The sequence below is a fragment of the Diplotaxodon limnothrissa genome, linkage group LG7, assembly GCF_057381915.1.
Source record: "Diplotaxodon limnothrissa isolate DT_005_m linkage group LG7, D_limnothrissa_male_GT1.1, whole genome shotgun sequence".
Lineage (NCBI taxonomy): Eukaryota > Metazoa > Chordata > Actinopteri > Cichliformes > Cichlidae > Diplotaxodon > Diplotaxodon limnothrissa.
Window position 1 is genome coordinate 998,762 of NC_140602.1, and position 11,775 is coordinate 1,010,536.

Here is an 11,775-nt window from a genome sequence, read left to right on the forward strand (position 1 = left end):
GAAACAAAATGCATTACTTCTGTTACGTCTGAAACTTGAATAGTCTTGTTTTGTTTTGAATACTTGAACATGTCAGAATCTTATTGTTACTTGTAATCTTGTCATGTTGGGGCCATCACTTGTCCTTTGAGAACACTTTAAGAAGCTCGTTGGTTTTTGTGTGCTTGCTGTTTGTTTTGCCTTTTCTTGTGAGTTTTTTAATCAAATTAGCATTTTCAACCAACAGGAGACTTTGTTCCATTTGCAGCTCCTCCCTCCACCCCAGCTGCAACCACCACCACTTGTACAACGACCGGGCCGCCCACCCCGCAGTTTAGTTACCATGACATCAATGTGTATGCATTGGCAGGCCTGGCTCCCCACATCAATATAAATGTCAACGTAAGTATAAAGACTGCGTCATGATTTTGGCGTCTGAGCAGAGTTGTAGACTGTTGCAGGATTCTATACACTTCAGCTATGCACACATGAAGCTACGCACACTAGACGCCCTCAGGGACCTGATGACACCGAGAGTAACTAATTAATGAGTAATCATTTCATGTGTTTGGATCTCTTCTTAGTAGTTTCTCTCATTCTTGGGCTGCTCTTGTTTTCTTAGATCCCTCTGCTGCAGGCTCATCCTCAGCTAAAGCAATGTGTGCGTCAGTCAGTGGAGCGTGCCGTCCAGGAGCTGGTGCACCCTGTGGTCGATCGCTCTATCAAAATCGCAATGACGACCTGTGAGCAGATCATCAGGAAGGACTTCGCTCTGGATTCTGAAGAGTCCCGCATGCGTGTGGCTGCGCACCATATGATGAGAAACCTGACTGCTGGCATGGCCATGATCACCTGCCGTGAGCCTCTGCTCATGAGCATTGCCACCAACCTTAAGAATAGCTTTGCTGCAGCTCTGAGGGTAAGGCCTCCACGAGGGTGTGTATTTAAATTGCTAGTTTACAGAAGAAAGAGGAAAAGCATGCATCAAATAACAAACTTGTTTTCCTTTTAGGCACCAACACCCCAACAGAGGGACATGATGGAAGAGGCTGCAGCCAGAATTGCTCAAGACAACTGTGAACTTGCTTGCTGTTTCATTCAGAAAACGGCAGTGGAGAAGGCTGGCCCTGAAATGGACAAGAGACTAGCCACGGTAAGACTTTAAAGGGGATTAACCCAAAAGGCACAAATACAAATCTACTTGGATTTTCATGGAACTGATCATTGGCCTATGGCCCAAGTTGGAGTGGTGAATACATGTACCGTATTTTCACGACCATAAGACGCACTGTACTAAAAGGCGCAGTCTCAGTTATGTGTGCCATTACTGTATTTAACACACACATAAGGCACACCTGATTATAGGGCGCATACAAGTGTGCGTATTTAAAAATAAAGCGGGAGCAAAACTGAGTTTGGTACTCACATTTTTATTACCGGTAATAGTCATCAATCAAACCCATCGAAGTCCTCATCCCCTGTGTCTGAATTGAACAGCTGCGCTAAATCTCCATCAAACATGCCAGGTTCACTTTCTTCACTGTCAGAGTCACTTTCCGTGCCGTGCGGCTCCTCGGAAATGATGCCGGCTTTTGCGAAAGCTCGGACAACAGTGCCAGCAGACATGTTAGCCCAAGCATCTACAATCCATTGGCAAATTGTGGCGTAACTCGCCCGGCGCTGCCTTCCACTCTTGGTGAAACTGTGGTCTCCATCGTTCATCCATCGCTCCCAGGCCGCTCGCAGCCTTACTTTGAACGGCCGGTTCACAGTGATGTCCAGCGGTTGGAGTTCCTTTGTCAGGCCTCCTGAATGACAGCAAGCTCACAGTCATCTTGGTGGCTGTCTATGTTCCCCCCTCTGCTAACCCCACAGCTGCATGTGACACTATCCACTCTGCCATAGCTCGGCTACAGACTCAGCACCCGAGTGCCTTTATTGTGATCTCGGGTGACTTCAACCATGTATCACTGGACAATACACTACCAACATTCAAACAATATGTGGACTGTCCCACCAGGGGAGAGAAAACTTTAGACTTACTGTATGCTAACGTCAAGGATGCATACAGCTCCTCCTCCCTCCCCCCACTTGGTAGGTCAGATCATAACCTGATTCACCTCACCCCCCGCTATGTGCCAATTGTGAGGAGGGAACCTGTGACCACCAGGACTGTTAGGAGGTGGTCAGAGGAGGCAATAGCAGAACTACAGGGCTGTTTCAAGGTGACCGACTGGGAAACACTCTGTGAGCCTCACGCCGAGGACATCAATGGGCTTACTGAGTGTATCACAGACTACATAACTTTCTGCACCGACTCCATTGTTCCAGCTCAGACTGTTCATTGTTACCCAAATAACAAGCCGTGGGTGACTAAGGACATCAAAGCCCTCCTCAACAACAAGAAGAGGACTTTCAGAGGGGGCAACAAAGAGGAGGTGAGGAAGGTCCAGGTGTTACTAAAGGACAAGATCAGAGAGGCTAAGGACAATTACAGGAGGAAGCTGGAGTGGAAACTCCAGCAGAACAGCATGAGAGAGGTGTGGAGGGGCATGAAGACCATCACTGGATTCAGGCCAACCAACAGCAGGGGAGCTGAGGGAGGTGAGAATAGAGCCGACGAGTTGAATCTGTTTTTCAATAGATTCGACACCACAGTGTCTGCTCCCACCCCCACAACCTCACCTGCAGTCAGCCTGGAATCCAGAGCCACACCACTGTGCCAGCCTCTCTCTTCACATGTTGCCTCCTGTGAGATTCCTGACACCCCTCCCCCACCCATCACCTTCACTCAATACCAGGTTGAGATGCAAATGAGGAGACTTCACTCAGGCAAGTCTGCTGGACCAGACGGAGTGAGTCCCCTTGTCCTCAAGGCCTGTGCCCCCCAGCTGTGTGGAGTCTTTCATAAACTGTTTATGCTGAGTCTGAGTCTGCAGAGGGTCCCGGTGATGTGGAAGACATCATGCCTCGTCCCTGTACCAAAGACGCCTCGTCCCAGTGGCCCCCAGGATTACAGGCCCGTGGCACTGACCTCCCACATCATGAAGACCCTGGAAAGGCTCATCCTGGACCAGCTGCGACCCATAGTAAGACCACACCTGGATCCCCTTCAGTTCGCTTATCAGCCTCGTCTCGGAACAGAGGACGCCATCATCTACCTGCTCAATCGTGTCTACACCCATCTGGACCAGCCGGCGAGCACTGTGAGGGTCATGTTTTTTGACTTTTCCAGTGCTTTCAACACCATCAGGCCGACCCTCCTGGGTGATAAGTTAGCAGCGATGCAGGTGGATGCTTCTCTGGTGTCCTGGATTGTTGATTACCTGACAGGAAGACCACAATATGTACGTCTCCCACAGTGTGTGTCTGACAAGGTGATCAGCAACACAGGGGCACCACAGGGGACTGTCCTCTCCCCCTTCCTCTTCACCCTCTACACCACAGACTTCAGCCACTGCACAGAGACCTCCATCTTCAGAAGTTTTCTGATGACTCTGCGGTGGTTGGATGCATCAGCAGGGATGATGAGACAGAGTACCGGGCTGTGGTCGACTCCTTTGTCACGTGGTGTGAGCAGAATCATCTGCAGCTCAACGTGGCAAAGACCAAGAAACTGATCGTGGACTTCAGGAAGACCAGGAAACACTTGACCCCTGTTTCAATCCAGGGGGTCAGTGTTGACATTGTGGAGGACTATAAATACCTTGGAGTACACATTGACAATAAACTGGACTGGGCTAAAAACACCACAGCACTTTACAGGAAGGGCCAGAGTCGTCTCTATTTTTTGAGGCGACTGAGGTCCTTCAACATCTGCCAGAAAATGCTGAGGATTTTCTACGAGTCTGTTGTGGCCAGTGCGATCCTCTATGCTGTTGCATGCTGGGGGAGCAGGCTGAGGGTCGCAGATGCCAACAGACTTAATAAACTGATCCGTAAGGCCAGCAATGTTGTGGGGATGGAGCTGGACTCCCTCAAGGTGGTGTCGGAGAGGCGGATGCTGTCCAAGATAAAGACAATGTTGGATAACACCTCCCACCCACTCCATGACATGTTGGTCAGTCACAGGAGCTCGTTCAGTGAGAGACTGAGATTACCGAAAAGCACCACTGAACGACACAGGAAATCATTCCTGCCTGTGGCTCCCTGTACAACGCATCCACTTAACACACTGTTTGCTGCTACAGCTACACATGTTTCTTTTCCAACTATTTATCTATGAGTGACTTATGTATGTATGTATGTATATATATGTATATATTGTACTATTCTTAGTTAGCGTATTGTCTGTCTTGTCTTAATGTTGGTTTAAAATGGAGCACTGTAACAAAAAATAATTTCCCCCAGGGATCAATAAAGTATTCTGATTCTGATTCATTTGCTGCACTTGTTTTTTCACATCGGCTGTGAGATGGGCACGCATAGTCACAGATCAACAGCGATGGTGATGCGTGGAAAAAACCACCTGGTCTCCTTACATACACCTCCCTCAGCCACTCTTTCATCATTTCCTCATCCATCCAGCCCTTTTCATTTGCCTTAATGATGATTCCTACTGGAAACTTCTCTTTAGGCAAAGTCTTTCGCTTAAAAATCACCATAGGCGGCAGTTTCTGTCCATTAGCATGACAGCCAAGCACAACAGTGAAAGAAGACTTTTCATACCCCGTTGTGCGTATCGCTACCGTGCTGGTCCCCTTCTTCTCCACAGTGTGACTCACCGGGATGTCAAAAGTGAGCGGGACCTCGTCCATGTTAGTGATGTGGCTGGGCTGGATGTTTTTGTCGCCAATGTGTTTGCTGCAGTAGGAGCGGAAGATGGCCAGCTTTTCCTTATAATCCGCTGGAAGTTGCTGCGCTACCGTAGTCCTGGTCCGGATGGAAAAATGGCACCGTTTCATAAAACGAAAGCACCAAGACGGACCTCCTCGGAAATGTTCAATTTTTTATTTCTTCTGCTAGCGAAACTGCTTTTAGTCGAATGGTGAAGTCGAAACGCTTCTCCCGCTCGTTCTTTGCTCGATGATCCACCGCTCGAGTCTTTCCTCCAACTCTGGCCACCTCGCCTTATGTCCGCGGAAACTCAGCTGCGTCTTCTTGACCTGTCGGAGCTTGTTTTCCATGTTCCTCCGCGTAGCTGATGGCCTTCAGTTTAAACTGTGCTTCATAAGCGTGTCTCTTTGCCATTTTCAGGGTTGTTAAAACAACGATGTTCTGCATAACGCACATACCTGTTCTTTTATAAACAATCAACGCCCACACTTCACCCTTTAGCGTTCTCATGGTGTTCTCTACTACGTCCTCCTTACAACACACAGGGCGCACTGCGCTATAGGGCGCGCCGCACTTTTTGAAGAAAATCTAAGACTTTTATGTGCGCCTTATAGTCGCGAAAATACGGTAGCTTTGTAACTGTGTAGAAACGTTTAAGTCAAATTTCTTGACATTGTTTCCTTTTTACTCTTCCAGGAGTTTGAGCTGAGGAAGCATGCACGCCAGGAGGGACGTCGCTATTGTGATCCCGTTGTTCTGACTTACCAGGCTGAACGTATGCCAGAGCAGATCAGGCTAAAGGTGAGGTCACTGTAACATGCTAGTTTTATCTTAAAACGCACGATTAACAATGGAAACCTGCCCTGAATTTGTATTAATTTGAAGAGATGCAACAAAAAGAACTCATAATCTGTGGATACAGTCTCTGAGTAACGGTGTGCCTGTGCTGCAGGTGGGAGGAGTGGACCCTAAGCAGCTGGCTGTGTATGAGGAGTTTGCTAGAAACGTTCCAGGTTTCTTGCCAAGTAATGACCTTTCCCAACCAACTGGCTTCTTGGCTCAGCCCATGAAGGTACGTTTATTTTCAGGGACCCACGCACTCATCCCAAACACAAGAGCTGAATGCTGAAAAGTACCACAGTGTTACAGAACTGATAACATGTTTAGAAGTTTATGTCCTGCAGGTTAGAGTAGCATGGAGAGATCATCATTTATTATTCTGTCATCATTTATGAATATTCAGTGGATGAGTTGCTCAGAAAGCAACATTTAACTAAATACTTCTTGTGTTGCCGCATTTAACTCAAACTTTTTTTCCCCATGTTATCTCAGCAACAGGCATGGGCGACGGATGATGTTGCTCAGATCTATGATAAGTGCATAGCAGACCTGGAGCAGCATCTTCATGCCATCCCTCCAGCGCTTGCCATGAACCCTCTTACCCAGGCCTTGCGGAGCTTGCTGGAAGCTGTGGCTCTGGCTAGAAACTCCAGGGATGGCATTGCAGCGCTTGGCTTGCTGCAGAAGGTGGGATAACTAAATGTTGCTGGTTTAGTTTTGGCTCGTAGACGTCTTCCGCACAGTAGCTTCTCGTTTTGTGCATACTTAGAAGCAGTTTATAGAACTGATGTCGTTTTGTCTTCACAATCGCTGTTAGACAGGTCAGGTCTTAATGCTCATTCCATCCTCCAGGCTGTTGAAGGTCTTCTGGATGCTACAAGTGGCGCCGATGCCGACTTGCTGCTTCGCTACAGGGAGTGCCACTTGTTGGTGCTTAAAGCCCTGCAGGATGGACGTGCCTATGGCCCACAGTGGTGCAATAAGCAGATCACCAGGTGCGTCTATGTTGGAACAGTTTTTGTGCAGAATGGGATATCCTGCACCATCCTAAAAGCTATTGTAACATTTTCCATGAATCTGTTAAATTTAGTGTCTCTGACTTGCTTCATGTTCGCAGGTGTCTGATTGAATGCCGTGACGAATACAAGTACAACGTCGAGGCGGTGGAGCTTTTGATCAGGAACCATCTTGTAAATATGCAGCAGTATGACCTGCACCTAGCACAGGTACACACATTTCTACTTCTGTGGGTAGTGTCTTTGTCTGTTCACTGCCATTAACTGGTCTTCACATCTGTTCTGTAAGTTGGTGAAATAAAACTTCTGGAGGCATAAACATGCTTTTTCTGATTGAATCAGTTTCCTTTGCTGTTGGTTGCTCTGTCAATGTGTTTTTAAATTAACAAAATGTTTTCCCCTCCTCCCTCCAGTCAATGGAAAATGGACTGCACTACATGGCGGTTGCATTTGCCATGCAGTTGGTGAAGCTGCTGCTGGTGGATGAACGCAGTGTGAGCCACGTCACAGAAGCTGACCTCTTCCACACAATTGAGACTTTGATGAGGACCTGTGCGCACTCCAGAGCTAATGCACCTGAGGGGTAATGAACCACAGCAGTTTTAATTCATTAGAAGTGGAATGATTATAGCTACAATCTGAGGCTGGAGATTAACCTTCAGGGCTGCTTTACAGCTCCATTGGCCAGTTTTATGATGCTAGTGCAAAATCTTGGTAGACGGTAATGTTTCCCTTTGCTCTGTGATGGCATTTGTTCACTGCGCTTACATGTGTTTGATGTTCAGTGATCTGAACATGTGTTTGTGGTCTGCTCGTCTGAGGTGGCAGACCCTAGCTTGACCTTTGCTCTGATGGCATGAGTAGTTCTGGAGGTGTAGTGTGCTGAGACCTGATTCCTACGCCCTCTACCACCTCGTTTCCAGGCTTCCCCAGTTGATGGATGTGGTTCGCTCCAACTATGAAGCCATGATTGACCGGGCCCACGGTGGACCCAACTTCATGATGCACTCTGGGATTTCACAGGCGTCAGAATATGATGATCCTCCAGGCTTGAGGGAGAAAGCGGAGTACCTCCTGAGGGAATGGGTCAACCTGTATCACTCCGCTGCTGCTGGCAGGGATAGCACCAAAGCTTTCTCTGCCTTTGTTGGCCAGGTTTTTATCAGCATTTATTAGTTAATGGGAATGATTAAAAAGTAGTACTGTTACTCATGTTTGCATCCCCGTTTTCTTTTTCCTAGATGCACCAGCAGGGAATTCTGAAGACAGATGACCTGATCACTCGCTTCTTCCGGCTGTGCACAGAAATGTGTGTGGAGATTAGCTATCGGGCACAAGCTGAACAACAGCACAACCCAGCAGCCAGTGCAGCCATCATCAGAGCCAAATGTTACCACAACCTGGATGCCTTTGTGAGGCTCATAGCCCTGCTGGTGAAACACTCTGGAGAGGCCACCAACACAGTGACAAAAATCAACCTCCTCAACAAGGTGCACCCACATCACACTGAATATTATTCTGATATATCATTTATAGCCCAGTTTCACTCATTTTCATTATGGTATAACCTTAATATCTCCACAGGTGCTCGGTATTGTAGTTGGCGTGTTGATCCAGGACCACGATGTTCGTCAGACTGAATTCCAGCAGCTGCCGTATCACCGCATTTTCATCATGCTGCTGCTGGAGCTCAACGCCCCTGAACATGTCCTGGAAACCATCAACTTCCAGACACTCACTGCCTTCTGGTAAGTAGTCGCTTTTTCTGAAGGGCCTCGTCCTGCCGAGAAACTGTAGTTCGGCGAGTTCTTGTGATGTTTTCTTCGGTCCATGTGGTCGTCCAACGTTTGCCTTTATCTGCAGCAATACCTTCCACATCCTGAGACCCACCAAAGCACCTGGGTTTGTGTACGCCTGGCTGGAACTGATTTCTCATCGCATCTTCATTGCCAGGATGCTTGCACACACCCCGCAGCAGAAGGTCTTTAAGGAGAAATCTTACATAAATAACATCACATGGCTGTTTTTGTTTGAATAGTTTTTGAATATTTGTTCTAAACCGATGCTGTCCTCTAGGGTTGGCCCATGTACGCACAACTGTTGATTGATCTTTTCAAGTACCTGGCCCCTTTCCTGAGGAACGTAGAGCTCAACAAACCTATGCAAATCCTCTACAAGGTGATCTTTCAGGGTCATTTTAATCAATATCCTGGCTTTTAAGTGTTAATGTTGCTCTTGAAGCAAGGAGTATTTTGAGTGATGTGTAGAAAACGTCTGCTGTTCTGATGATCCGTTCAGGGCACGCTGCGAGTGCTCCTGGTTCTGCTTCACGACTTCCCAGAGTTTCTGTGCGATTACCATTACGGCTTCTGTGACGTCATCCCACCCAACTGCATCCAGCTCCGCAACCTCATCCTCAGTGCCTTTCCACGCAACATGAGGCTTCCTGACCCTTTCACACCCAACCTGAAGGTTCGATTAGCGCTTTGGTGTGAATCGTGGATATGAGCCAAGTTGGTTCGAGACCGAAAGATGTAATAGGCCTGTCCTTTATCGATTCCTGCCGCAGGTGGACATGCTGAGCGAGATCAACATCGCTCCGCGGATTCTCACAAACTTCACAGGCGTGATGCCGTCACAGTTCAAAAAGGATCTGGACTCGTATCTGAAGACGCGCTCACCTGTGACGTTCCTGTCGGAGCTCCGTAGTAACCTGCAGGTAGGCTTGGTGTCCGTTTACTTTAAATCAGGAGTAAGAGAAGCACAAAGGTGTGACGAGCTTGTGGCGGTCTTTTGTCTCCCAGGTGTCTAATGAACCAGGAAACCGCTACAACATCCAGCTGATCAATGCTCTAGTGTTGTATGTGGGGACACAGGCAATCGCTCACATCCACAATAAGGGCAGCACCCCCTCCATGAGCACCATCACCCACTCCGCTCACATGGACATCTTCCAGAATCTGGCTGTGGACCTGGACACTGAGGGTAGGCTAGCAGCATTAAATTAAGGTCTTTTCATAGATATTTAGACACTACTCCTTAGAAACCAACTGTGTTTAAAGCTCTTTTCACCCAAATAACGAATGTCTTTGCTGGCTCTTGGTAGTGCAGACGGAGCTGGATTTTTAGGTGTTGAGCATCTGACCTTAAGCAAATCATCAGGCTTCTGATTTTGTCTTTTTCCAGGGCGTTACCTGTTCTTGAATGCGATCGCCAATCAGCTGCGTTACCCCAACAGTCACACTCACTACTTCAGCTGCACGATGCTCTATTTGTTTGCCGAGGCCAACACTGAGGCCATCCAGGAGCAGATCACCAGGTGAGACCGATCCGAGGTCCAGACGATGTCGTTGAGCGTCGTCTGCGAATACTTGGTTAATGTTTCCTCCTTGTTCTTTAGGGTTCTGTTGGAGAGGCTGATAGTGAACAGGCCTCACCCGTGGGGTCTCCTCATCACCTTCATCGAGCTGATCAAGAATCCTGCCTTCAAGTTCTGGAGCCACGACTTTGTGCACTGTGCGCCCGAGATTGAAAAGTATGTTGCCTGTTTGATATGCGATGTCTGGGAGCAGCTGTTGTTGTGGCGCCTTAAACCGACGCTGTCTTTTCCTCCCGTCTCTCCTCAGGCTGTTTCAGTCTGTCGCCCAGTGCTGCATGGGACAGAAGCAGGCCCAGCAGGTGATGGAGGGCACCGGTGCCAGTTAGCCTGTGTACCAGCCAGCTCGTAGCCCCCCGGAGAGATGCTGTGGCCTTGATCCACCCCCCTCACCACCCCACACATACACACCTCCCTCTTTACTGTTGGCACTGGATAAACTGGCAACCATAGTCATTTGGACTGTGGATGAAAGGACTACTGCTCATGGATCTAGTTAGGTTTTTTTTCCCTCCCCCTTTTTTGTCATATCCCTTTGGAGTTGAGATGAGATGGATCGGGACATGCTGTTTAATATACTTTTTTTGACGCTTTGATGTAAATATTGGAGAAAAAAAAGGGGAAAATAGGGGAGTAGACAAGTGGAAAGCAATGCACATGTCAAATAAAATGTACCTTGACATGTAAAGACATGTAAACATATTTTCACTCACTACCAAAGTCCTCTGTTTGCTTCCCTCCCACACATCCTTTTTTTCCTGGCTTTTTTGTTGTTGTTTTTCTTCAGCGGCTGAACGGTAGAGTGACGAGAAAAGCTGCCTACTTTCATTTGATTCCTTTTATCTCCAAGTGGGACAGAAAGATGTAGTTCTCCCATGTGGGGTGGGGGTCTACTCCTGGTGTGTTGGTGGAGAACGTTTGCTGATGGTTTGTCCATTTGAAACTGGCTCTGGAAGTCTCTCCCTGGCACGTGTAAAATTATGCAGTGATGGAAACCTTGTATCTTGACAAATTTGTATAAAGATCCAAATTGAAGAACAACAATAGAAGGACCAATACAGCCCATTTTGTAACATTTTGAATGTTTTGTAAATGTATTGGTCCATGTGTTGTATTTTGTAGTCCTTTCTAGTTTGCCTTTAGTTCTTGCTACTTAACTGCAGTATGCATACATACAGTAAATAAAGCATTCAAACTGCTATTTCATCTGTCTTCTTTCAGGACTGCATGACTAAGATTAACAAAGTGGGACTAACTGTATTAGCAGTAATAAGTTTTCAAGCATGTTAGTTTTTAAATATTAGGAAGCCAGAAAAATGGACTCTTTGAACCAAATGCTTTTTGTAGTCAGCGAGTTTCTGGCCGTCTGTTTGCTAAAGAGTGACCAGAGTTCATTTAAATTTGAACTGTTGTCCAGAAAACATTTGGCTTATTCATATGGGCAGTTAGTAATTTAAGTTAAGCATAAATGTCTTTGCTTTGTAGCCGGGCTTCTTGGTTGGCGCACTCTCAGTCCAAATACTTCACTGTAGACGGTGATGCTGGTGCAGCAGCAGTTTATAGTGGAGTCTTTGGAGTTGTTTCTAAACATAACCGGTTTCCTCACATCTGAGGGCAACCATTTGGGTTGGGTTTGAACTGATCATCTAGGGATCTGCAGATGTTTAGGTGATGGTTTAAAGAGAACTTCTCAGTTGGAGAAGGTCCTTGGACTTGGTATTGGTCAATCTGATGTCAAATCCTGTATATGCTGCCAAAGAGAAACTACCAGTTGTAGACTATCACGAT

At 47.2% G+C, this 11,775-nt stretch overlaps 1 protein-coding gene across 2 annotated transcripts in view; it reads left to right on the forward strand.

Annotated features, from left to right (window-relative positions):
• Positions 1 to 11,169, forward strand: part of cnot1 (CCR4-NOT transcription complex, subunit 1) — a 30,867-nt gene extending 19,698 nt beyond the window's left edge. Inside the window, exons 30-49 of one of the 2 annotated variants that reach the window (XM_085358956.1) lie at positions 227 to 381; positions 602 to 898; positions 992 to 1,132; positions 5,452 to 5,556; positions 5,708 to 5,827; positions 6,088 to 6,282; positions 6,448 to 6,590; positions 6,713 to 6,821; positions 7,025 to 7,194; positions 7,535 to 7,766; positions 7,853 to 8,101; positions 8,196 to 8,359; positions 8,475 to 8,592; positions 8,688 to 8,789; positions 8,910 to 9,083; positions 9,181 to 9,330; positions 9,416 to 9,596; positions 9,798 to 9,930; positions 10,012 to 10,146; positions 10,238 to 11,169. In XM_085358956.1, coding sequence (XP_085215082.1) covers positions 227 to 381; positions 602 to 898; positions 992 to 1,132; positions 5,452 to 5,556; positions 5,708 to 5,827; positions 6,088 to 6,282; positions 6,448 to 6,590; positions 6,713 to 6,821; positions 7,025 to 7,194; positions 7,535 to 7,766; positions 7,853 to 8,101; positions 8,196 to 8,359; positions 8,475 to 8,592; positions 8,688 to 8,789; positions 8,910 to 9,083; positions 9,181 to 9,330; positions 9,416 to 9,596; positions 9,798 to 9,930; positions 10,012 to 10,146; positions 10,238 to 10,316 — 3,152 coding nt within the window. In that variant the 3' untranslated portion in view covers positions 10,317 to 11,169. The remainder of the gene's footprint in view (positions 1 to 226; positions 382 to 601; positions 899 to 991; positions 1,133 to 5,451; positions 5,557 to 5,707; positions 5,828 to 6,087; positions 6,283 to 6,447; positions 6,591 to 6,712; positions 6,822 to 7,024; positions 7,195 to 7,534; positions 7,767 to 7,852; positions 8,102 to 8,195; positions 8,360 to 8,474; positions 8,593 to 8,687; positions 8,790 to 8,909; positions 9,084 to 9,180; positions 9,331 to 9,415; positions 9,597 to 9,797; positions 9,931 to 10,011; positions 10,147 to 10,237) is intronic. The other variant, XM_085358957.1, reaches the window with a different exon arrangement.
• The last annotated feature ends 606 nt before the right edge of the window (positions 11,170 to 11,775 follow it).